This window comes from Puma concolor, chromosome E4, assembly GCF_028749965.1.
Source record: "Puma concolor isolate L17-30 chromosome E4, mPumCon1.1.hap2, whole genome shotgun sequence".
NCBI classification, from domain to species: domain Eukaryota; kingdom Metazoa; phylum Chordata; class Mammalia; order Carnivora; family Felidae; genus Puma; species Puma concolor.
Genome location: NC_141683.1, coordinates 2,481,627 through 2,504,618, shown reverse-complemented (window position 1 = coordinate 2,504,618; position 22,992 = coordinate 2,481,627). Strand labels below are relative to the sequence as shown.

Here is a 22,992-nt window from a genome sequence, read left to right as displayed (position 1 = left end):
AGGACCACTCACAGCCGCGGGCTGGGGAGCTCGGGGGCGGGGCCGGTGGGAAGAAAGGTTACAACTGCGGGCGGGAGAACTCGGGGGCGGAGTCAAAGACTGAGCGCGGGAAGGGGGTGGGAAGAGGCGGGGCCGGGACGGAGGTGGGCGGGGCATCCAAAGTCACTCGGGAAGTTGCGTCCCGGAGAGCCGGGATGCGGCAGTCAGCGGAATCTAGGAAGGGAGGGTCGGGTGGGGGCAGACCCACTTTCTGGGGTGCGCCCTCCTATCCTGTAAGGAGAGGGCTCCCGATGGAAAAGGCGTGGCGCTGGGTTTTATTCCCGACCCCCCGTGTGGTTAGCCTCTGGGAAGTGTGCGCAGCTAGTGGGTCCGCTAATGCGGTCACGAGGCGGATCTCGCTTCTCAGAAATCCTGTATTCAAAGTCCTCAGGTCATCTAGCCCCGGCGGTTCCACAGCCCTTGTGAGCCTCCCCTGTCCCCGCTGCTTTCCCGCCTCCAGCCTCCGCAGCCCACCCAGCTCTGCTCCCCCCTGCCACTGCCAGCACCTCCCGCCTGGGAGCCTTGGCGCCGACCTCCTGTGCCGCCCTGTGCACGTGCCACTCTTCCGGGAAGCGGCCCACATGTGCCGCCCCTCAGCTCAGTTCGCAGGCTGCCTACTTAATGGCGCTTACCACTGGTGCTTTCAGCTCACTTAGCCGCTCGCCCTTTGGGGGACATTTATTGAGTGCCTACTGTATACCAAGGGGAACTGATGTTGAGCATATTACGTGATCCCTGCCTCCAGGGAGCCTACAGTGGGGGGGGGAGAGGGGAGGCAGAGATTAATCAAATGATCCCACAAACACCACATTACAGGGAGGACTGGTACCCTGAGGACCTTCTGCAGGTATCCGGTGGATGAACACAGCTGGAATCAGTGCTACACAACAGAGGGGAGCAAGAGAGGCCCTTCCCTGAGGACCGGATGTGAGGGACAAGTAGCAGCTAACAGGTGAGCGGAAGACAAGAGCACCGGATGTGCAAAGTCCCCGGGTAGGAAGAAGTGTGGCTGGTAGGTGGATCTAGAGCCCAGGGTGACTAGAACAGAGTGACAGTGAATACAGTTCAAGGTGAGGCTGAAGACAGGCCAGGCCAGCAGAGCCCCTAAGGCCTGTGACAGTTCTGAGTCTGGTCCCAGAGCCATGGGGCACCCACGAAGACGTCCACACACAGGTAACTAACCACTGTCTATTCTGAGCAGCCAGTTGGAACAGGTGCCAGTGTGCAAGGAGGCCAGTTAGGCTGTTGCTGGAGTTCGCTGAGTTTGGGCTGCCTCTCGACTGCACAGTGTGTGCCCCAGACAGGGTGTGTGCCTGGAGGCCCTCTGCACACACACACACACACACACACACAGCCTTGAGTGCGCAGAAAAGGAGCCCAATATACATTTTTGACATTAATCTGAAATCAGAGTTTTCCAGCAACATTCAACCCACCAGTTTATGTACAAAGGCCTTGGGGCCCTGGGGAGCAGCAGGTTGCGAAACGTACAAAAGGGAAGGCAGGCCTCCTGCTGACCGGTGTCTCCCACGATGGAACCCGGGATCCAGGCCCCGGTGTCCCGGACATTCGCTTCCTCTGTCAGGCGTGTTCACGTTCACGGCCTGCCGGTCCTCTCCCCGCTCCTGGCAGGGTACAGCAGGCCCTGCCCCCAGCCCCGGGCCGCGAAGGGCAGGTACTGGCCTCTGCGCACCACCCCGACCTCTCAGCGGTCCTGGCGCCGAACTGGGGGTGACGGGGGATGCCGTACTGGGGGCAAGTCATAGTGTCCAGGGATGTGGCTGTTCTTCGGGGAGTCGTAGTGGCCAGGGGGCAGGCCCGGAGGCAGTGGGGGCTGGGAGCCCACAGAGTCTCCATCTGGGGACAGAGAAGGGACAGGGCGGGAGGTGGCTCCTCCCTCCTCACCCCTCCCTTCCCCTCCCCAGCCCCTCCTGCCCACAGACAGACGACGGACGGTGCCAGTTTGTGTATCTCCTCAGCTGCCGTCGGGGGGAGGCCACCTTGACCTGCCCACCTCATAGGTTATGAGGACACTTTGTCCCCAACCTTGTTCCCCTCTTTTCTGAGTACCAACGCCACAAGTCAGGTGCTGTCAGACCATTTCAAATCCTCAGCCCTGGGAGGCAGGCCACCACTCACAGGCCCTTGGAGGCAACGTGACTTCCCAGACGTGATGCCTGTGCGAGCCCAGTCTGACCCCAAGGTCCACGCTCTTGGTGCTGCACCGGGCCCGCTCTGTGCTCTCTCCCCCCTACCCTTCTTTCTCCCTCCCTCGTCCTGCTTCCCTGTAGCCCCTGCCCCAGCGGAGAAGGGGGACTCACCATAGGTCAGAGGGCTGGGCCGTTCATAGGTGCCACTGTCTCTCTGTGGCTGGGGGTGTCGCCGCCTCTGGCTGTCCCGGAGTGGAGGGGGCTGCCTGGGGGGAGACCCTGAGGGGGGGCCTTTCATCTCCACATAGCTGCTCTCCCGGAGGCCCCCGAGGAGGCTGGGCAGGTCCCGGATGGTGGCGTAGGGGTTTTCGCTGCTCAGGGAAGCCACGCTGGCCCCCAGCCCCTCTTCGGAGATGGGCCCCAAGGAGAGGGGAAAGGAGTCAGGCTCTGTGGGCACACTGGCGCCCAAACCCCAGCTCGGCCTCCTGCCTCACCCCCGCGCCCGTACCTTTCCCAGAGAACGGGCCTGGGCCGTCGCTGCTACGGTAGCTGTGGCTGTAGCTCAGGCGGCCGCTACCTGCGCAGGGGGAGAGGGAGGCAATGAGGAGTCAGACCCCGCGCTCCTCCCCAGGCTCCCACCTGCCCCGGAACCAGAGCCCAGGACCCTTCTGCGGACACACAGGCTCCGAGGGAGCAGGTGCTGAGCCGCACGAGCCCCCCTCTCCAGACGCCTTGGCCTCCAGGCTCCTACCCCTGTCCAGAGGCCCTGCAGGGGGCTCCCGGCGGTGCTTCCAGTCCGCAGGCAGGGTGCTGTGGTTATCCTGCCCGTGAGCCCCCCCTGGCCGCTCAGGGACCTGCAGGCTGCCAAAGAGCTGACTGCCCGGAAGCTGATAGGGGAGGGGCGGAAGGGGGAGAGAACACACAAGGATGGAGCTTTCCAGAGAAGTAGGTGTGCGCCCCCCCCCCCCAACCGCGGTGCCTTCCCTCCCCCAGCACTGACCTTGTTCGGGGGCGGGGGTTTCGGTGAGCACTGTGACAGGGTGTGGTAGCTGGGGTTGGAGTAGTAGTGGCTGTAGCTGGGAGGGACATCTGCGCGAACAGACGGGGCGCGTCGTGACCTGGCCGGTCAGCGAGAGGCCCGGGCCCAAGACAGTTGTTGCGTCCCGGCAGATCTGACCTCTCTTCTCCCCTCCAGCTCCCCGCTTCGCCTCTTCCGGATCCAGGGAGGGACACGGGAGCCCCGCACCCCATCCGCCGGGAGCCCACGCGCCAGCCCCGCGTCGTGTCCCCCGCCCCCGGGCCAGCTCACCTGGCATGACGTACTCAGAGCCATCCAGCCGCCCGCTGCTGTAGGCCACGGCCAGGTGTTGGTGTGCCTTGCCTTTTTGCCAATGGCGGTAGCCGACGAACAGTGCCAGCAGGGCCACCACCAGGGACCCCAGCACCGCAATGCCAATCACTGCCCCCAGCGAGTTATAGGCCACCGGAGAGGCAGGCATCATGGTGAAGGGCTCCTGGCTTCCTAGGGGGATGGGATGGCCACTCAGCGCAGTCTTGGCTCTGCCCGTGAGCTTGGGGTGCCCGCATAGGACAGGCCCTGGGAGGGGGGCAGGGCCCATAAGGGGACCGTCCCGGTGCCCTGGGGACCATCGGGGCCAACAGGAGAACTCACCAATCCTGCAGGGGGCGCCGCTGTGCCCCGGGGGACACACACAGGCTCCCGTCTCTGGGTGGCACCTCTCTCCAGGACCACACTGGCAGGACTGAGAGCAGTTGGCACCGAACATCCCCGGAGAGCAGCCTGCGGGACAGGCAAGGAGGCAGTGGGGTTGAGGGACCCAGATCTGCAGTGTCCGCCTTGGGCTTGGGGGAGGGGCGGGAGTTTCCCTTCTCTGGGTACCTTCTAAGCAGAGGTATCCAGTCCAGCCTGGGGGGCAGAAACAGCTCCCATCCTGGGGGTGGCAGGCCCCCCCCTGGCGGCACTGGCAGGGCTGGGCGCAGTTGGCTCCCCAGTGTCCTAGAGGGCACGCTGCAGGAGACAAGGTGGCTGTCCGGTGGGGCAGGGCCACCCCCGTCTGGATGAACCCTCAGCCCCAGCTCCCTGAAATCTTCTCAGCCTTGGTCTCCCGGGGACACCAAGTTTCTGAACCGCAGCCGCACACCGATGAGTCACACATGCTTATCACGTGCCCAACTGCCTACTGGAACCTGCACTTGGCTATCTAGCAGCCATTTCAGACTCGCGGGGCCAAGGCCAGACAACCAAAGGCTTTCAAACTACCCTGCATTGCTTAGCTCTGGTTTCTTTTTTACGTCTTTATCATAAGAGAGAAGTAAACCCTTTGAGGCATAACTTCTGTGTGTGTGACACTAGCAGATAATCTAATGGTAGCCGGGACCGCATCCTATGGGAAACTTTTCCCCTAGATATGCCCCTCGCCCACCGCCCCTGCACCCAGCCTTTCTTGTGGCCACATCTCCTCATTTCCCGTTTCCAACACTTGCTGTCTGTGGTTTGGGGGACTAACCTTTTCCGTGATGTTCTTTATATATTTATGGGGGGAGGAAGCCACATACAAATAAATATAAATTGAAAAGCGCAGAGGGGATAAAAGCACGTGCCCAAAACCAAGCTTGGGGTTCCCCCCACCCCGCGCCTGGTCGAGTAATGCCCTTCCCAGGCGTCCCGTGCAGAAGGGTGGGCGTTCCCTGAGCACGTGGAACAGGACCCGCGTGTAGGGGACACCCACTATGGATCTGTTTGCGTTGTTTACATAAGTTACCGAATCCAAGTGGGTGCAGAGGCTTTTACGCCCCGCAGCAGGGGAACAGGAGCCTCTGGCCCTCAGCCCGCCTCTCAGCACACACACGCACTCCCCCACACAGGCCAGCACGTACGCTGGGAGCAGTCGGGGCCCGTCCAGCCAGCCAGACAGTAGCAGGTCCCATTCGAGGGATGGCAGGAGGAGTGGTTACCACACTTGCAGGGCACACAGCGTTTGCCATAGCGGCCAGGCTGGCAGGCTGCGGGAGAGAGACTGGCGGTGACTGGGGGGCAGGGGAGAACCCTCAGCCAGCCCTTGACCCGCTATCTCCCTCCCTCCCTCCCACTGGAGCGGGGTAGTGGGGGCGGGGCTTCCAGCAACTGATGTTGCACCGCCCCCTACTGCTGTAAGCACCGCCCAAGTGCTTACAGGCCCCAGGTGGGGGAAGGAAAGGGGGGCCTCACATCTCTGGCAGGAGGGGCCTCGGAACCCAGGCGCACACACGCAATTGCCGTTCTCGGGGATGCAGGTGCCCCCATTCTTGCAAGAGCAGGTGTTACTGCAGTTTGCCCCCCAGAAGCCTTCGGGGCAGGGCAGGTGGCAGCGGGTGCCTGTGGGAGAGAAGGGTAGGGTGAGCCCAGCCTGGGCCCCCGGTGTCCACAGGGGCTCTTCTGGACACACTTAGGATGCATCCCCCAACTCCGCTGTGGGCCTGGGGCCTGGACACCTAGAATGCTCACCCGTCCAGCCAGCCTGGCACCGGCAGCGTCCGTGAACAGGGTCACAGCCGTCAGCATGGTCACAGTCACAGCGACTGGCACAGCCTTCACCGAACTGTCCCTTCTTGGAGAGGGGGTGGGGTGGGGGCAGGCCAGTCAGCTGGCAGGGAGGAGGCTGCGACCCGCCATTCCCTGGGCAGACAGGCTGTTGAGTGCTTACCGGGCACGGGAGCTGGCAGTGGGCCCCCTGCCACCCAGGGGTGCAGGTACAGGCCCCGGTCTGGGGGCTGCAGGCTGCCTCGTGGGCGCACTGGCAGCTGGCGTTGCAACCGAAGCCCCAGGTTCCAGGTAAGCAGGGCACAGAGCAGTTACCAGGCTGCCAACCTGGAAGAAGGGCCCTGCAGGTAGGCCTAGGGCTCCAGCCCTCCCGGGGTAGCACACACCAGGCCTCAGCCGTGCCAGGCTCTGGGCTCCGAGCCGGGGGTGGGCTGGGGGCCCTCCCGGCCCACACGGGGGACCGGCATATACACTGGTAGAAGCTGGACAGAGGCAGAGAGGCCGCCGGCGGCGAGCCACCCCCTTCTGGGGCCCGCCTCTCCTGCAGAATGAGGGGAGCTGGCAGCGACCCAAGTGCTTACAGGCCCCACCAGGTAACTAAATGAGTTACACAGATCACGCAGCAGACTACGGGGAGGGCAGGCGACTGCAGACCGGAGGTTGGTTAAACATAACAGAGAACCGCCCAAATAAAACACATCCGTGTTAGAATCCAGCCTAGAGGTGGCCAACGGGCCACCCGGGTAGGTCTCAGAAGTCCCTCCTGGCCCTGACATCGCGCGGTTCTAGATGACAGAGGGTGAGGAATGCTCGCCGAGAGGGGCCTTCTGGCCTGGGCCTTTAAGCGCAAGCAGGATTTTTGTGGTTGAAGAAAAGCAAAGTGGATATTCCAGGAAGGAAGTAGGCTGGCTACTTTCCCACCGTCCAGCTGCTGCTACCCAGGGGCGCCGCCCTCACCCTGCAGCCTCGCGCCTTCCCCGGGCCCGGGCCCGCCCCCGCCCCGGGCCCGCCCCCACGCCGCCCCTCCCCGGACACCCCACGCCCTCACCCTCCTTGCAGACGCAGGCGCCGTCGATGGGCGAGCAGGCCAGGGCGTTGTGGCAGGAGCAGCGTGCGGAGCAGTTGACTCCGTAAGTGTCAGGCGGGCAGAGGCCGGCGCAGTGCGGGCCCTGAAAGCGGGGCCGGACTGTGAGCGGGCGGCCCGGCTCCGCCGCGCCGCGCCCCCGGGGCCCCGCCGGGCCGCGCCTCACCGTGTAGCCGGGCGCACAGCGGCACCGGCCGCTGTCGGGCTGGCACACGCCGCCGTGCAGGCAGAGGCAGTGCTCCTGGCAGCCGGGCCCGTGCGTGTCCTGCGGGCAGCTCTCGTTGCAGTGCAGGCCGGCCCAGCCCGGCAGGCACGCGCACTCCCCGCTCATCGGGTGGCAGCTAAGGCGGGAGGGGCGGGAGGGGCGGCGCCGTCAGAGCTGCGGGGTCCGCGCCCGGCCCCCCCCCCCACTGCACCCCCCCCCCCCCCCCGGCCCCTCCGCGCAGCGCGCGCGCGCGCCCGCGCGCGCGGGGCTTCGCGGAACCGGGGGCGGGGGACGTTCCGAGCGCGCCCCGCCCCCCTCCCCGAGGCCCCTCCCTCTGCCTTCTGCGACATCTGTCCCGCCCTGGGGCTTGGCCTGCCCCAGCCTCGGCACCCGTGAGCGCGGGCCCCGCGGCGCACCTGAGGCTGTGCTCCGGGTCGCAGGTGCACGGCTCCTGGCAGCTGAGGCCGTAGCGGCCGTCGGGGCAGAGGCGCTCGGTGCAGCGGTCCCCGGTGAAGCCGTGTTCGCACAGACACGCGCCGTTGGCCGGGAAGCAGCGGGCGCCGGGCGCGCAGTCGCACGTCTCCGCACAGTCCTGCCCGAAGCGGCCCACGGGGCACTCCTCACGGCACCTGGGCGCCGGCCGAATGAGCCCCGGCGGCGCCCACCCCCGCCCAGCCCCCGCCCCCCCCCCACCCGCCCTCGCCGAAGCCACTCACCGATCCCCCGTGTAGCCCGGAGCACAGCGACACTGCCCAGTGAAGCGGTCGCAGAGGCCACCATTGTGACAGCGACACTCTTGGGAGCAGTTGGGTCCGTGGAAGCCCTCGAGGCAGGGCAGGGAGCAGATGATGCCCTGGAGAGGCAGAAGGTGGACAGAGCCCTGGGTGCCCGCCACTCCCCCTGGGCACAGGGCCCCTTCATACCCCCCCCCCCACTTCAAACCTCCGCAGGGTCCCCAGAGCCCACCCCCTTCCCAGGCATCCTCCTCCCCATCCTGCCCAGAACCACCCCGTACCCCCGCCCCAGCCTACCATCCACCCATGTGGGCAGCTGCAGGAGCCCTGGGAGGCCTGGAAGACGCCCCCGTTGTGGCAAGGATAGGTGCTGGGGCAGAAGAAGCCGACGGTGCCCCGGACACAGGGTATCTCACAGCTGCTGGGTAAAGCGGTCGAGGTCAGTGTGCACACAAGCAGCCCGCGCCCCGGCTGGGCCTCCCAGGGCTGGCCGCCTGCACGCCTCTCCCGGGGCAAGTCCTGAGCTCCCGGCTCTGGTCCCTGCTGGGGACTGCAGGAGTCAGAAAGCAAAGGTTTCCAGGAGGAGAGAAGCGGTGGGGACAGCCAGCACCGCCAGATGGGAAGGGGAACAGCCTGTGCAGTCCCCCCACCCCCAGCACCTCTGCTCCGGCCCTGGACGGCTCCCCTCCCTGGCTCCTCTGTGAGGCCGGACCCTTCTTGACCTCCGCCTGGTGCACATCCCCCCACTCTGCCTCCACCTCCTTGCGACAGGCCGACAGGCCGCCTGGGACCCTGTGTCAGCCCCACCTCGCAACATGGTCGCACACACACAGGCTTGGGCTGTCTTCACAGCAAGCCTCCCGGGTGGAGGACACTGTTCCCCGCTTCACAGACAGGCACAAGCCCATGAGGGGTCGATCTGCTCAAGGTCGCTCAGCTAGCAGGCGGCAGAGCTGGGCCGAGGACCTTGACCTCTGCATCCCGTCCCGTTTGGGAGCCTGAGTCCCCTCGGATCCCTGTGTATGCTCGTGGGGCCCTGTGGCTGCGACCCCATTATGCACCTGGCCCCAGTCCTCTCTGGGGGGCAGAAGCAGGCTCCCGTCTGGGGGTCACAGGGTGCTCCGTGACACAGGCAGTGGAACTGGCAGGCGGGACCATAGTAGCCCGGGGAGCAGGGCTCCAGGCAGCGTGGGGGCTGCAGGCCGGGGGGGCAGGAGCACACTCCACTCTTGGGGTCACAGGAGCTGCCGTTGCCACAGTGACAGGGCTTGTCACACTGCAGCCCCCACACTCCTGGGGCACACCCTGGGGGCGGGGAGGGTAGAAGGGAGTCACCAGGGGTGTCCCCCCTCCCTAGCCTCCACTCAGCCCTGGGCTCTGTCCCCCAGCCCCCCACACCCGTGCCCTGTAGCACCCCCCCTCCCGAAAGGGCCGTGGTGGCTATGGGGCTCCTGTGGGTGACTGTCCCGGGGCGTGAGCACCCGTGGGTGGTAAGGAGGGCGCCGCCCGGGGTCCTGGGACCTGCGGTCACCGGCTACTCACCACTGGAACAGTCGTCACCCCTCCAGTTCTGCACACACTGGCACTGATTGGGTGCCACACAGCGGCCATGGACGCACTCCTGGTCACAGAGCGCTGGGGCAGAGACGAAGGGAGGGGGTTGTGCTTCCCCTGCCCCCACCTGCCCATCCTCCTCTTGGGGGGGTGTTGCTGGGTGACACTCCTCCCTCCCATCCTTTTCTGCCCCGGGGCGGCGGGGGGGGGGGGGCAGGCTGACTCTCCCCAGAAGCACTAGCATTTTTCTGCCTCTGAGACGCAGAAGACAGGGGGCCAGGACTCAAGGCTCCCCAGCCCCTCTCTGTGACATTCTCCAAGCACCTTGTTGGGAAAAGGCACAGGGGCTCCTCAGGTAGGGACCAGACATGGATGCTGTGCAGAGGGGGTGGGCTGGGTGGGGGTTAGGCAGGACGGAGGGGGGGGCAGGAGTTTGGGGGTGCAGGAGAGACTGGGCAGTGACAAGTCAGAGACAGACGGCAACAGACAGACAGGGATGAGAAGAGATAGCGATGGACCCAGACCCACAGTGACAGAGAGAGACAGAGAGAGGCTGCCCCGGGGCTCAGAGAGAAGGGGCGGGAGACACACGGGGTCAGCTGGAGACACAGGCAGCAAGTGGCGGCTGCCGTCCCGGGGACACACCCGGGGCGGCAGGGGGGGACGAGGCCCCCCACGGCCCCCCAGGACTCACGGACACAGATCCCACTGCTCTCATAGAAGCCCCGGCAGCACTGGAGTCGCTTCCGGTGGTCTGTCTTCACCACCTGGCGGTACACCGTCCTGTAGACAACCCTAGGAGACCGCGAGGCAGGCGGCCCTCAGCCCCCCTGCTGCGGCCGGGCTGTCCCCCGCCCCGCCCCGCCCCCGCCCACCACGTGGCACGGGGGCAGGAGGGGCACCGCTCGCCGCTCTGAGCCGGGGGAGCACAGAAGGAGCGTTCCCCCCAGGCCCCCCACCCGACCCCGCGGCGCACCCCACGCCAGCCTCCCCAAGCCGCGCCTTGAGTGCCTCTGCCTCCGAGTCTCCGACGAGAGAATGAGGGTGTGCGGGGTGGGGTGGGCACTCACGTGGGCCGGGGGCAGGTGTGGGGGCTCTCCCAGGGCCGGTCGCAGGGCTCCGAGGGGAGCAGGCTGAAGGGGCGGGAGTGAGACTCCTTGGTGGTGGTGGTGAAGCTGCAGGACAAGGAGAGGAGGGGTGGGGGGGGGTGGTTAAGGACAGGACGGGGTCAGAGCCGGAGTCAGGGGGGGCCTGGAGGAGCAGAGAGCAGAACCAGGAGGGAGGGGAGGGCTGCAGAGGGACAGGGAGGCTGGGAAGGAGAGGAGGAGGAGACCCGGGGAGCAGGCACCCCTCACCTTTCCCAGAAGCTGCAGGTGTTGGGGTCACTGGGGTTGAGGGCTCCAGCCAGCCGCAGGCCCAGGCCCAGGAGAAGGAGGGCACGCAGAGCTGGTGGCATCGCAGAGGCCAGGGGCAGAGCGGGGGACCGGCGCAGAGCCACAGCCCGGAGGACCAAGTGTCTGCAGAGGCGGCTGCCTCTTGTCCCCCTGCCTTCTCTTCTCTTCTCGTCACCCCTCCTTCCCTGCAGACCGTGCCCCCACCCCGCCCCTCCCTCCCAGCACCCTTCACTCACACACCACCAGCCAGTGCCTCTTCCCGGGATGGGGATCCTGCCTGGTATCTCTGAGCCCCAGCCCAGGGCACTCTGACCTTGGTACCAAGGTGTGAGGCCGGGGCCAGCGGGGAAGTCAGGGGGGAGGCCCACCTGGGCTCAGCTGGAGGAAGGACTTTCCAACAGCCAAGGTTCCGGAAGGGAGTCGGCCGCCTCAAGTGGGGGGCTTCCCGGCCCGCATGTGTGCAGGTGGAGAGCGGCCGAAGGAGGCGCGGGGCTGGGGCGGGACCGGGTGGCCCTGAAGGAGGCCCCTCCTGACCACGGGCGTGCGGGCACCTGCTGGCCTGGGCTCGTGGGAGCCAACTGTGCGCGTCTCTCCCAGCTGCCCGCTCACAGACGACACATCAGGAGCTAGAAATCAGGCTCGGGGAATTACTTCCATGGGGGACATGGGCCAACACCACAGACCAGGGGCAGCCTCATCCGCACCCACCAGAGGCACCTGTTAAACCCTGGCCAGGGCACCTCCGTACCCAGCTCCGGGGACTACTGCCCGAGGACGTCCCCAACCTGGCCTCGGACAGAAGAAGCCCCCACCTCCCTCTGGCCACCCCATCGGCCATCTGGAAACAGCTCCTCTCCGCCCCCTCCAACCCGGCCTCGCCCGGTGGGTGGGAAGCAGGTCAGGACCTCAGCAGGGTCTGTTCTGGCTCCTGAGCTCAGGAGGGGCTGAGCTCCTGAGAGGCCGCCCCCGCAGCCGGTTTCAGATTCTGGGTTCAGTGTTCCTACAACTTGTCCTGGCTCCTTGCTCTCTGCCTCCCCCAGGCGCCCACATCTGCTTATAATTTTCCCGAGAAGAGAGAAAGGCCATGGTTGCTGGCCCCTGGCCCCCCCTGAGTATCTCTGGAATGCCTGCTGCCTGGCCCCACCCCATGCCCCCCACCCACACGCTCCCAGGGTCCCCGGGGGCGGCAGCGCTCCAGCCCTCCAGGTCTGAGAGAGGTGCTCCCTGACTTAACCCCATGTTGCCCTCTGCTTCGGCCCCAAAATGCCTCCTGCTGTCTCTTGCCACCCCCCCCCATACCGCCTGCTGGCCCACGGGCTTTCCTCCCTTTGGTCCTCTGGCTGGTGTCCCTGTCACCGCTCCCCTGGGGCACGTGTCCACCCCTAGCCTTCTCTGTGCTCCCCCAACCATCCTCGGTCCTCCAGTAACTCACCAGGCCTCTATGGCCTCCTGCAGCCTGAGAAGCTCAGCTGAGCCAAGGGGCAGGGCGGCTAGGCCCTGGGCCCAGGGGCCTGGGGGGCGCCAGGGAGCGTCCTGGGGGATCCCAGCGCTCAGGATATGGAGCCTGAAAACAGGAAATAGAGCCTGGCTAGAATGTGTGATGTGGGGGAGGAGAGCAGGGTCATGGGCTCCCTCTTCCCGACACCCTGAATTCAGAAGGTGGGGTGCAGGGGGCAGGGCCAGAAGCCTCTTTCTGTTAGGTTGTCTCTGAGCTGAGCACCGTGGTCCCCCTCTGAAGGGCTTCAGAGGAAACAGCCTGTCCTCAGAGAGCCTGGCCAGTCGGAAGTGTCCTTCAGACGGGGTCACCGGTCTGTCCCAGGGCACCCCCCACATCGTCCCTTCTCCCGCCACCCCCAAACTATCCCCTCCACCCTGCCCTGCACCGGCCACCTTCCCAGGTGTGGGGCCCACCTCCAGGGCCATCCCCGTCAGCACCCAGTTGACCCCTCCCTGCCTGGCCCTCCCTTGGCAGGGCCCCGCACCCTCACACATCCCCCCTCTCCACCCCAAGGTCTTCTCCACGCTGACCTCTCCGTGGACCCTCGCTGTCCTCACTGGGGCTCAGTCTGAATGGATTCAGGTCGTCACCCTGACCCCTGGGTGAGCCTCACATCCAGCCCCACAGGGACCCCCCCTCCTGGATCTGTCGCCAGAGCTCAAGGCTGCAGTGGGACCTACCCCGTGGAGACAGGTCAGAGCCGTGTGGACAGTCACTGCCTCCCAGACCAACTTCTAGAGGAAATGGTTCACCTGAGGGCTTCAGGGGGTGGGCAGGGGGCCATGAGGAGGGCTGGGCCCTGACAACCAGAGATTAGCTGGCTGCAGGGGTGGGGGAGATTGTTTTCCCAGAGGGCCTCCGTTCCCGGAATGCAGGGGAGGCCCCAGCTGGTCAGCAGTGGGACTGGAGCCCGGGTGGGTCCACCACCAGTGGGTGGTCCGCAGGGAGGGAGGGTGGGGGATCCCGGGAGGGAGGAGAAGCGATTGGCCTGAGGGACCTCAGCCCCTGAGGAGGGAAGGAACACAGGCCTGACCAGGAGCCCAGAGCCCCAGCCTGGTCCCCCAGCTTGTTTCCATCTGAGACTTTGTCCCCAAGGGGCTGGGGAAATTGAGGCCCTGGCCTGTCCTTCCCTAACACGCCCGGGCCCACCAGCATCGGGGCCCATGTGCCTGCACACACTCCCCTCTGGGGGGTTTGAACCAGACAGCTCTGACTCCCGTCCGGCCCTGTCCTGCCCCGGGGCCCACACTGCGGTCCCTGAGGGCGCCCCATTCCCCCTCCCTGTAGGCCCCCACCTGCCCTCACAAGAAGGCATCATCTACTGCGTGGAGAAAGGCAGGGAGCTGCGTATGAAATCCACGGTGGTGGGTGCAGTACCCCCTCTACAGGTGAGGACACAGGGCGGGTAAGTCCCCCACCCGGGGCCACACAGCCAGCAGGAGCAAAGACCCAGAGTGCGGCAGCCTCCCCACCCCAACCACGCTTCCCATCAATCCGGCCCACCCGGGAATCCCAGGGGCTTTGCATCTCTGTGTAACAGCCTCAGTTATGCAGAGGGGGAGCTGGGAGGGGGTGGGGGGGGGGAGGCGGAACGGGGAGCTGCCACAAGGACAGACCAGAGGCGTGGGAACCGGGATGCGTTTACAGTCAGTCTTCTCTCCTCCACCTCGAGATGCAAGGCAGCTGGGCCCCCGGCCAGGCCCCGGCCCCGAGGCCCCGAGCCCCCAGCCGCAGCCGGGTTCCCTCTGGTGGGGAGCCCTGCCCTCCTGGTGCCCCGGCCCCCTTAGCAGGAGGGAAATGACTCTGGGTCCGAGCTCCCAGTGGGCAGGAGGTGATCCGTTTCTGTAGGAGGCAGAGAGCAAGAGGGCTTCCTCAGGGCTCTTCTCCAGGAGGTGGGGCAGCGAAGGACGCCCTCTGAGCTGGGCGATGAACGCCAGGTCTCAGTTCCCTGGTCTGTAAAATGGGGATGATAGCACTTCCCTTTGTAGGGCTGTCCCCAGGATTAATACAGGAGTTACGTTAGCGGTCACCAGGATGGCGTCTGGGGTCCCGGGTCTCCTGAGCCCATTCCTGTCCCCACTGCCCTTGGCGCCCTTGGCCCTTTGAGCATTAATTCCAAGAAAAGCTGTTTCTTGTTTTTCGTTTGTTTTTTTTTTTTCTGAAGAACCCCCAGGATGATCCGGGAATGGGGCCTTAGCTGCTGGCACAGAGAAGGGAAGTGGGGGTGGGGAGGGGCCAGACCCCCCACAAAACCTGATCCCTCAGAACCACGGGCTGCCCGCCAGGTATGTCTTGAAGCCAAAGGCGGCTGATGAGTTGGACCGCTTGGGTTCTGCTTCCCCCCAGCCCCCAGCCTGAGCACCACCTCCAGCGCCTTGCTGGGTCCCGGTGGCCCCTCCTCTCCTCTCCGTCTCTCTGTCCTCCCTCTCCTCTTGGAATCCAAAGCTTCTAGGGCTTACAAGTTGTCACTTTCGAGCACATCACTCGAGCCCCGTGGGCCTCCAGCCTCCATTTCCCCCTCTGTAAAATGGGAGAATAACCCCCGCATCTCACAGAGTGCAGTGAGGGCTGGGACTGCTAGTTCCCGTGACCGCCCCGGAACAGAGCCTCAGACCAGAAGCAGCTCAGAGGACCTGCGCTGGTGCAGAAACAGAATCCCCCGCGTTCTAGGCTCTCTGCCTCTTTTTGTTTCTGTCTTGTTCCTCATCAAAAACTCTTTGCTTTCTGCCTTTCTTTTTTTTTTCTTCCTCCATCAGTTTCTTGGTCTGTGTCTTTCTGTCTCTCTCCTTCCTTTCCTATATCAAGGCCGTCGGGTACAGCACAGTCGTGCGGTGTGTTGACTGCACTAGGGAATCCATCCTCAGGTGTGGCGCGGGAGGGGAACTCCGGCCGCACTCGGCTCACCGGGCCGAGCGTCTCAGCTTGCGCCCGGGGCTGCCTTGCCCTGTGTCTCCCTTGTCTGTCTGTCTCCTTCCCCGTCTCTCTCTCTCTGTGCCGTTTCCAGATCTGTCTTTGCCACGGAGACAGGGTCACTTAGTCCTCCCCGCTCGGCAGCTAGACCCCAGCGGGAAGACTCCCCCCTCCCTCTCCACGCAGGGACGCACCCTGACGCAGCTCCAGCAGCCTGGGCCGCTCTCTCCACGTCCGCGCACGTGCACGCGCCTGCACACGCGAGCGCCCGGCCCCTCCCGCACCCAGCCAGGCCTTTTGCAGCAGGAATGTCTGCCGGATGGAGGGACAGGAAGCCTGTGTGTGAGCCAGAGGCTGGGCGGGAAGGGGGCAGGGGTGAGGGGCCGGCCTGGCGTTCTCTGTGGCTCAGGAAACAGAAGCTAGAGGGTCCTCAGCCCGACCTGTTTACTCATCAGGAAATAGGGAAACTGCAGGGATTCTGAATCACCAAGCAGGCATCGCGTGCCTGCCGGAGGCCGGCGCCAGTGCGGTCCGGGCCCCTGCCACCACCCGTGGGTGCCGGCGGCCACGCTCTGTAGCCACAGGCGGACGTGGGGGTCTCGGGCATCAGAGGCAACAAGGGAATTGGGATCTGCTTCAAAGAACAAAGCACCGGCCCACCCGCTCACTGCCACCGCCAGACACCCTCAGAAAGCACAGCCCTGCTCCAGCCACTGCCCCTCTCCAGAGACTTCTGTGGCTCCCCACACCACACGAAAGGGCACCAGGAGCCAGGCCCGCCAGGGGCCCATCCTCACAGCCTCTCCCAGGATGCCCCCTCAGTGGCTGCAGGCTTCATACACTCCTCCCCCCTCGGGCCCTCCTGCAGGCCCTCAGCCCAGCCACCACAGACCCCCCTGGCCCAGAGGAGCCCTGGGCTGCTCTTGCCGGAGGCCAGCTCCACACGGACACGGACCAGCACTCCCCAGACCCCAGCCAAGGGCTCAGCACCGTGTCCCTCCTCCGGGGGCATGTGGGACTAAGCCAGGCCATCCCAGGAGTTCGCAGCCCCTGGAAACCTTCAGGTCTGACGGACCCATCAGGGATCAGCGTTGGGGCTGCGGGTCGGTGCTCTGGCTGCCCCACCAGGCTGGGGCACCCTCAGTCTTACTCCTCCGGGGCTGTTAGTGGTCAGGCTGCCCCGATGTACCCTCACAGCCCCCATGCCCCACTCCTTCTGTTCTTATGAAGGTCGGTCTTCCCCGCTGGAATGGAGCTCCGTGGGGTCAGGGCGCTTTTCCGCACCTGACGGAAGGGATGGCCCGATAAAGCCCGAGCCCCCTTCTGACTCCAGCAAGCCCTGACCTGACTCTGTGGGGCTCGGGGGCTGAGGGAGAGGTGTTCAGAGGCTGCAGCTTCAACCCGGCTCACCGGCCAGAAGAACTGGTCCCCCCTTCCAGGGCCCTCGAAACCCAGGATTGGCAGGATGCCGGAAACTGGGGTCCAGAAGGAGCCTCCACCCTTACAGAGGGGAAGGCGGCTCCGGACCTGCCCTCCTGACCGCCGGCCTCTGAGTTCCTAAGGGACGAGTGCACAGTCGTGCGGGGCACTGAGTCGCCTGGAGAGCAGAGGGTGTGCCCACACGGCTGGACCCTAACCTTGTACCAAGGGCCTCGGGATCCCGGGACAATGCCCCTCACTGTCCATCCGCACACCCCCTCTGAAACAGAGGGACTGGACGCCCCCCCATGCCTTATGTGGGGGTGGGGCAGAGGTGGGAGAGGGGACCCAGCAGGCCCCATGTCCCAGAGCTCCCTACACGCCATTTCTCTCTGGACACCTCCACCTGCACGCGTGGGGGCTGTAATCTGCACCAGCCCAGATTAAATGTGCGCTCTGGGCTAGACGACCTCTCTCCATTCTCTCGGCAGTCCCAAAACGCAGGTGCTATTATGCTTCCCATTTTACAGATAAAGAAACATCCCAGAGAAGTTAAGTAACTTGCCCCCGCTCACACAGCCAAGCGACGGCAGAGCAGGGGCCTGGACCAGGTCAATCAAACCCTGAAGCCTGTGCTGCCCCTTTACCGCCTCCCCCATGATTTCTCTTTGGTCTTCTGACCCTGCTTCTCCTGTCTCCACCCCCTTTCTGCTCCTTCTCTAGGTGCGTTCTCCGTTTCCCTAAGTCTGCCCTTTCTCCCCTCTGGCTCTCGTTTGCAGAAGCCTCTGTTTCCGTATTTTTGTCTCCTCCTAGCTCTGTTTTTGTCTTTGTCTCTCCTTCCCTGTCTCCCCTTCCTCCTGCTGGCTTCTCCCTGCCCAATTATGAGCCAGGAGTGGTGCGGACACCCTCCCCGAGCCGATGGCCAGCCCCTCCCGCCTCCAGGGAGACTCTTACTCAGTGCTTCTGAGGCCACTCAGAGGAGAGGCTGGGGAGCACGGTGGTGGAGGAGCAGCCCGGCCCCAGCACCCCTCCCCAGCACCCTCCCCAGCACCCTCCCCAGCACCCCTCCCCAGCATCCTCCCTAACACCCCTCCCCAGCACCCTCCCTAGCACCCTCCCCAGCACCCCTCCCCAGCACCCTCCCCAGCACCCCTCCCCAGCATCCTCCCTAACACCCCTCCCCAGCACCCTCCCCAGCACCCTCCCTAGCACCCTCCCCAGCACCCCTCCCCAGCACCCTCCCCAGCACCCCTCCCCAGCACCCCTCCCCAGCAGCTGCTGTGGTGGCAGCGGTAGGGAGGCAGACAGCAGCCCAGTGACCTCTATCTCTATCCAGGTTTCCGACCCATTCGATTCGTGGACTGCCTGGAGAGTCAAGTTTCCTCTTCTGGGAAAGTCTGATAGGGAGCGGGGTCAGGCAGGAGTGAAGGCACCGATGCCAGTGCTGGGTTTCACCTCCCGGTGAAGAGCGGGGGACAGAGAGGCCGGCCTGGCCTCCCACCCAGCTCCCAGGTGGCCAGCCCTCGCTGCACTGGTGAGTGCGCCATAGACTTCAGGAGGCCTCGGGACTGGGAGAGGAGCAGCAGGGGACAGATGACAGGAGACAGGACGGCGGCCCCCACCCTTGGTTCACACGTGCACACGCGCAGGCACTCCGTCACACATTGGGCTGGCGTGGTGTTCAGAAAACAGCTCCCTGTGCACACCGCTCCCCTGCCCAGCCCCCGCTGAGGCCAGGGGTGACAGCTGACCCCTTGCCCAATCCCGCCTGGGGAGGAGGTCTGGCTGAGCCTGGGAACCTCCGGGCCAGTACAGGCTGTTCCCATCCCTGGGGACTAGGGTCACAGCGCAGCAGCCCCGGGAGAGGCCACTCATAAAAGGTCAGGACAGGAGAGTGAGAATCCGGTGGGAGGCAGGAGACGGGGTGGGGCCGCCGGCTGGCCTCGCTGGGGGTCCCCCTGTCTGGGCCCGACCACCCCCACCCCCTCCCCAGCCTGCCACCCCAAATCATCTGCCAGGCCAGGCTTTTCTGACCATCTAGACGCTGGAGACCTTTGGCCAACCTTCTGTGCTCAAAACCGGCAAAGCTGTGAGCCGCACACCTGGCCCTCCCCTCACCCCCCCCAACCTCCCCGGGGAGGCGCCAGCACCAACAATGGCCCAGACCAGGCGCCAGCGGAGCAGGAGACATGTTTTTGTTCCTCTGAGCCTCCCAACAACCGTGGTAGGCACCGTGTCTTATGGTTCCCCGCTTAGACACGAGAAACTGAGGCACAGAGGGCCCACAGCCGGGAGGGGGCAGAGTGAACTAGAACCCCAGCAGCCTGGACTCCCAGATCTGGGGGCTCCCCTCGGCCAAGAAGAGGAGCCGGCACCCCACTCTCCGTCCAGCCCCGAGGGGGCCACGGGTTGGGGAGAGCGCCCGGCCCCACACGTCGCTGCAGGTCACTTACGTGCAGTCCCCCGGGGAGGGCGACCCCAGTGCCCTCGCCCCCTCCGCCGTCCCCACCCTCGCGCAGGGGCACCCGCAGTCCTTCCCCGGGGTAGGGGAGGTCGCGGAGCGGGTGGGGGCGCGCAGTCACTCACCTGCGTCGGACCCGGGCTGTCGCCGGCCTGGGGTGGGGACCGCCGGGCGGCCAGAAGGGGCCGGCGGGCCGGCGGGGAGGCGGGGCGTGCGGCCCGCGGGGCGGGGCGGGGCAGGAAGGGGGCGGGCCCCCGGGCCCCCGAGGGGCAGGAAGTGTTGAGGGGGCGCGGGGGAGGTGGGGGGAGCGGGCTAGGGAGGCTGCGGGCGCCAGGAGAGGGAGGTGCCGGGGAAGAGGACGCTGCGGGGGCTGGGGGGCTGAGGGGCGCTGGCGGGGGGGGGGGGGGGGCGAGCCGGGGGAGGGGGCTGGGAACTCCAGGAGAGGGGCAGGCGGGCGGAGGGAGCCGGAGGGAGCGGGGTCGGGGTGGCAGCTTAGCCTGGAGCGGGCAGGGTGGGGAGGCGGGGTCCCCGGACCCGGGACCCCCGCCCTCCCCAGCTGCCGCAGGGCCCCGGCTTGCTCCGCCTCCCGCGCCCCAGCCTTCCAGTCTGCAAAGTGGGGCTGTGCAGGGGGCCAAAGAGCCCGTCTGCGGCGGGCAGCTTCCCTGGGCGGCCCGGCGACCTCGGGACGCGAGCCCGGCCGCAGCCCACTGTCCCCTCCTCCGCTTCCGCCCGAGCCACCCGGGCCGCGGCGACCCCCGGCCCAGCCGCCGCCCCAGCGCGGAGCCCGCCCGGTGCCGGGCGCCACCTGGCGGCCGCAGCGCGCACCCGCACCCCACCCTTCTTAGGGCCCCGGACCGCGGGCGTCTCTGAACCCACACAGACCATTTTTGTGACAACTACGGTTTGCTTTCCTCCTCGCTAGCCCTTTGGGGGAACTGCGCCATCGAATCCCTAGCTCGAGGTCGGTTTCACTTACAGGATGAGACAGCTGCCCGCGCCTTAGGCTGCAGTCGTGGCGGCAGCAGGATTTGAACCCCGCGCTCTGGGCCCCGCCGGCTGCGCGGCATCCGGGCTAAACCACCGCCAGCCACAGAAAGAGCCCAGATAGCTCAGGACGAGCGAGGCAGGAACACCCCTCCTCGGAGAGTTTTAAAAATCAGCTCTATTGGGGTATAGCTGACGTACAATTAAAAAAAATGGACCCACTCAAAAGCGTACAGTTCGATGATGCTTTTTAAGATTTTTTTTTAATTATGGAGAAATCTACATAACAAAACTTACCATTTTAACCATTTCAAAGCGTACATTTCGGTGGCATAAGCTCATGCATATCGTGCAGCCACCATCCGTCTCCATAAGGTTCTCATCACTCCAAACTCAGACTCTGTCCCCAACGCCCCCCGCCCCCCGCCCCTGGTTACCGCTCTTCCACTTTCCGTGGCTGTGGATGTGACCACTCCGGGCCGTCATGTAAGTGGACCGCACACACTGTCTGTCCTTTGGTGTCAGGCTTATTCACTGGTGTGAGGTCGTGGTCCGATGAATTTTGACAAATGTGGTTAACCTGTGTGACCACCTCTCCAATCAAAGTATTTTTTTAATTTTTATTTATTTTTAATGTTTTAATGTTTATTTTTGAGGGGGGAGGAGCAGAGAGAGAAGCAGACCCAGAATCCCAAGCGGGCTCCAGGCTCTGAGCTGTCAGCACAGAGCTGGATGCGGGGCTCGAACCCATGAACCGTGAGATCATGACCTGGGCTGAAGTGGATGCTTAACCGAGTCCCCCAGGCGCCCCTCAAAATAATTTTTTTTAAGTAATCTCTACACGCAAGGTGGGGCTTGAACTCACCACCCGGAGATCGAGAGTTGCATGCTCCACCCGGCCAGGCGCCCCAATCAGAATAGTTTTTTAAAACATTTTGTCTCCCCCAAAACTTCCCGTGGACTCTTGCAGACAATGCCCCACCCCGACCCCAGCTCTATGCCATCTCCCGTCTGATTTCTGTTACTGTGCAATTGTTTGTTCTCGAAGGTCGTGTACACGGACTCACGCCACACTGAGGCGCTTATGTCTGGCTTCCTCCACTCACCAGGAGGCTTTTCAATAGTTCGTTGCCCCTTCCACTAAGTGGCATCGCACTGTGTGGACGTACCACGATTATCTTTATCTTCACATCCCAGTTGATGGGACCGGCTCGTTTGCTTTTCCAGTTTTGAGCTACTGCGAGTAAAGGTGCTCTGAACGCGTGTGTACAAGTCTTGTGCGAACATGTTCTCATCTATCCTTGTAGCCAGGCGCCCCGTGCCAAGCTTGCACCAACCCCCCCCCCCCCCACTTTGGGTGGGATTGTGGGGTTTCACAGTGATGAATCCTTTATGTATTCTGGTTTCAAGTCCTCTGTCAAAAATATGTCTTGAGAATATTTTCTACCCGAGAGACTCGCATCTGAGGGAGCCTAGCAAGTGCTCAATGTGACGCTCCCGGAGGTTTGCAGTGGGGAGGGGTGGTCAGGTGCTGCCCGAGGAACGGAAGGGCCGGACGCGTTCGCGGGTGGAAGACCAAAAGTTTCCAGCAGGGGGCAGCAGAAACCAGCGCACGGCTCCAGGGTCCGAAGGCCCAGGACCTTCGAGTTGCAGCATGTCCGAGGCCAGAGAGGCCTCGAAAGTCTTCCGATGCAGCGCCCTCTAGGGACCAGTGGGGGGACCTGCGCTCCCCCTCCCTCACCTGTGCACGTGCTCGGCTCCCTCCACGGTCAGGTTCAGCACGACGCTGGCCCTTTCTCTGGGACCCTGTCCAACCTCTGTCTCTCCCTCCCCACTCCTGCATAAGAAAGTTAAACTTGCCTCGCCTAGACTGAGTGCTTTCAGGACTGGGGATTGGCTGAAATTGCCTTAGTGACTCAGAGCCTGGCAGGAAGTGCGTGCCCCTTAAACGTCCCAGCGGTGGTAAGCCACCCTGCGGAAGGCTCCTCCAGCCCCCTGGACCCCAGCTCGGCCTCCTGGGCCAGCCCTGTGGCTGGAAGGATGCCCCCAAGAGGGAACAGGAGGTCCAAGGTCCTTATTCGTTTTTGTTTTTCCTTTGTTTAAAAATGATTATTTATTTTGAGAGAGAGTGAGCAGAGGAGGGGCGGGGGGGGGGGAGAGAGAATCCCAAGCCGGTTCCATGTTGTGGGTGCAGAGCCTGACAGGGGGCTCAATGTGCGGCTTGATCTCATAAACCCCGAGATCGTGACTTGAGCAGAAATCAAGAATTGGATGCTTAACCAACTGAGCCACCCAGGTACCCCAAACGCTGACTTTTTTTAAAAAAGCTTATTTATTTATTTATTTATTTATTTATCTATCTATTTATTTAGGGACCGAGAGCCAGCGGGGAAGAGGCAGAAAGAGAGGGAAAGAAAGAATCCCAAGCAGATTCCATGCTGTCAGCGCAGAGCCAGACCAGGGGCTCGATTCCGCGCACCATGATATCACGACCTGGGCCGAAATCAAGAGTCAGACGCTTAACCAGCTGAGCCACCCAGGGACCCTGATTTTTTTTTAAGGGAGGCTCTCCACCAAACATGGGGCTCGAACTTGGAGATCAAGGGTCGTATGCTCCACCCAAGGGAGCCAGCCAGGCGCCCCAGCTCATTCATTCTTTTGTTCCGCAATCACGTGTTTTGTGCCCAGGATACAGAGGAAGCGACCATGACTATGATGATGGCGGCAGCTACTTTTGTTGAAAAAAACCTACCGATAACCAGGTTCTCCCCGAAGACCTTTGTATTTGATCACTTATTTGGGTAAGAAATAAAAGTTCCTTGATCTCAAAACCTCACATGCTAGTTGAGGAAATAGTTACTCGTTCGTTCGTTGGTGCAATAAAGATCCGTTGAGCACCTGTGTGTGCAGGCACTGGGGCTATTCTGTGAACAGAATAGGCAGAGATCTAAACACGGAGGTCGAGAGGGAAGCTCGCACCCGGTAGCGGTGCTGCAGGGGAGACGATGAACACGAAATC

General features: G+C 64.2%; 1 protein-coding gene and 2 long non-coding RNA genes across 7 annotated transcripts; 2 read left to right on the top strand and 1 right to left on the bottom strand.

The window, feature by feature from the left end:
- Positions 1–220: 220 nt before the first annotated feature.
- Positions 221–4,542, top strand: LOC147572217 (uncharacterized). 2 transcript variants are annotated; one of them, XR_015245825.1, is made up of 4 exons: positions 221–430; positions 856–991; positions 2,821–3,138; positions 3,385–4,542. It is a non-coding gene; the product is annotated as an uncharacterized LOC147572217 (long non-coding RNA). The 2 variants fall into 2 exon arrangements; XR_015245824.1 differs by having other exon boundaries at positions 221–461.
- Positions 1,423–19,229, bottom strand: PEAR1 (platelet endothelial aggregation receptor 1). 4 transcript variants are annotated; one of them, XM_086693339.1, is made up of 25 exons: positions 19,115–19,229; positions 12,134–12,265; positions 11,070–11,327; positions 10,663–10,824; positions 10,378–10,482; positions 10,002–10,102; positions 9,296–9,388; positions 8,815–9,058; positions 8,051–8,174; positions 7,736–7,872; positions 7,436–7,648; positions 6,981–7,155; positions 6,779–6,899; positions 5,894–6,057; positions 5,695–5,797; positions 5,419–5,565; positions 5,088–5,213; positions 4,090–4,218; positions 3,862–3,990; positions 3,499–3,711; positions 3,190–3,278; positions 2,941–3,076; positions 2,698–2,766; positions 2,361–2,594; positions 1,423–1,896 (listed from the first exon to the last, which is right to left on the bottom strand). In XM_086693339.1, exons 4-25 carry the CDS (start codon positions 10,761–10,763, stop codon positions 1,745–1,747), a joined length of 3,105 nt encoding a protein of 1,034 aa, XP_086549465.1. In that variant the 5' UTR covers positions 10,764–10,824; positions 11,070–11,327; positions 12,134–12,265; positions 19,115–19,229; the 3' UTR covers positions 1,423–1,744. The 4 variants fall into 4 exon arrangements, with proteins under 4 accessions (XP_086549465.1, XP_086549466.1, XP_086549464.1 ...); XM_086693340.1 differs by lacking the exon at positions 11,070–11,327; XM_086693338.1 differs by lacking the exons at positions 12,134–12,265; positions 19,115–19,229 and having other exon boundaries at positions 11,070–11,836.
- Positions 17,818–22,809, top strand: LOC147572216 (uncharacterized). Its single transcript, XR_015245826.1, has 2 exons — positions 17,818–18,062; positions 22,346–22,809. It is a non-coding gene; the product is annotated as an uncharacterized LOC147572216 (long non-coding RNA).
- The last annotated feature ends 183 nt before the right edge of the window (positions 22,810–22,992 follow it).

Bases quoted from the DNA above. Each gene is read 5' to 3' on its own strand.
- PEAR1 (XM_086693339.1), bottom strand. From the start codon at position 10,763: ATGCCACCAGCTCTGCGTGCCCTCCTTCTCCTGGGCCTGGGCCTGCGG. The intron at 9,389-10,001 runs GTGAGTCCTGGG...TCTCTGCCCCAG, and splicing joins GAGCAGTGGGATCTGTGTCC to CGCTCTGTGACCAGGAGTGC. The intron at 2,595-2,697 runs GTACGGGCGCGG...CCATCTCCGAAG, and splicing joins AGGCCCGTTCTCTGGGAAAG to AGGGGCTGGGGGCCAGCGTG.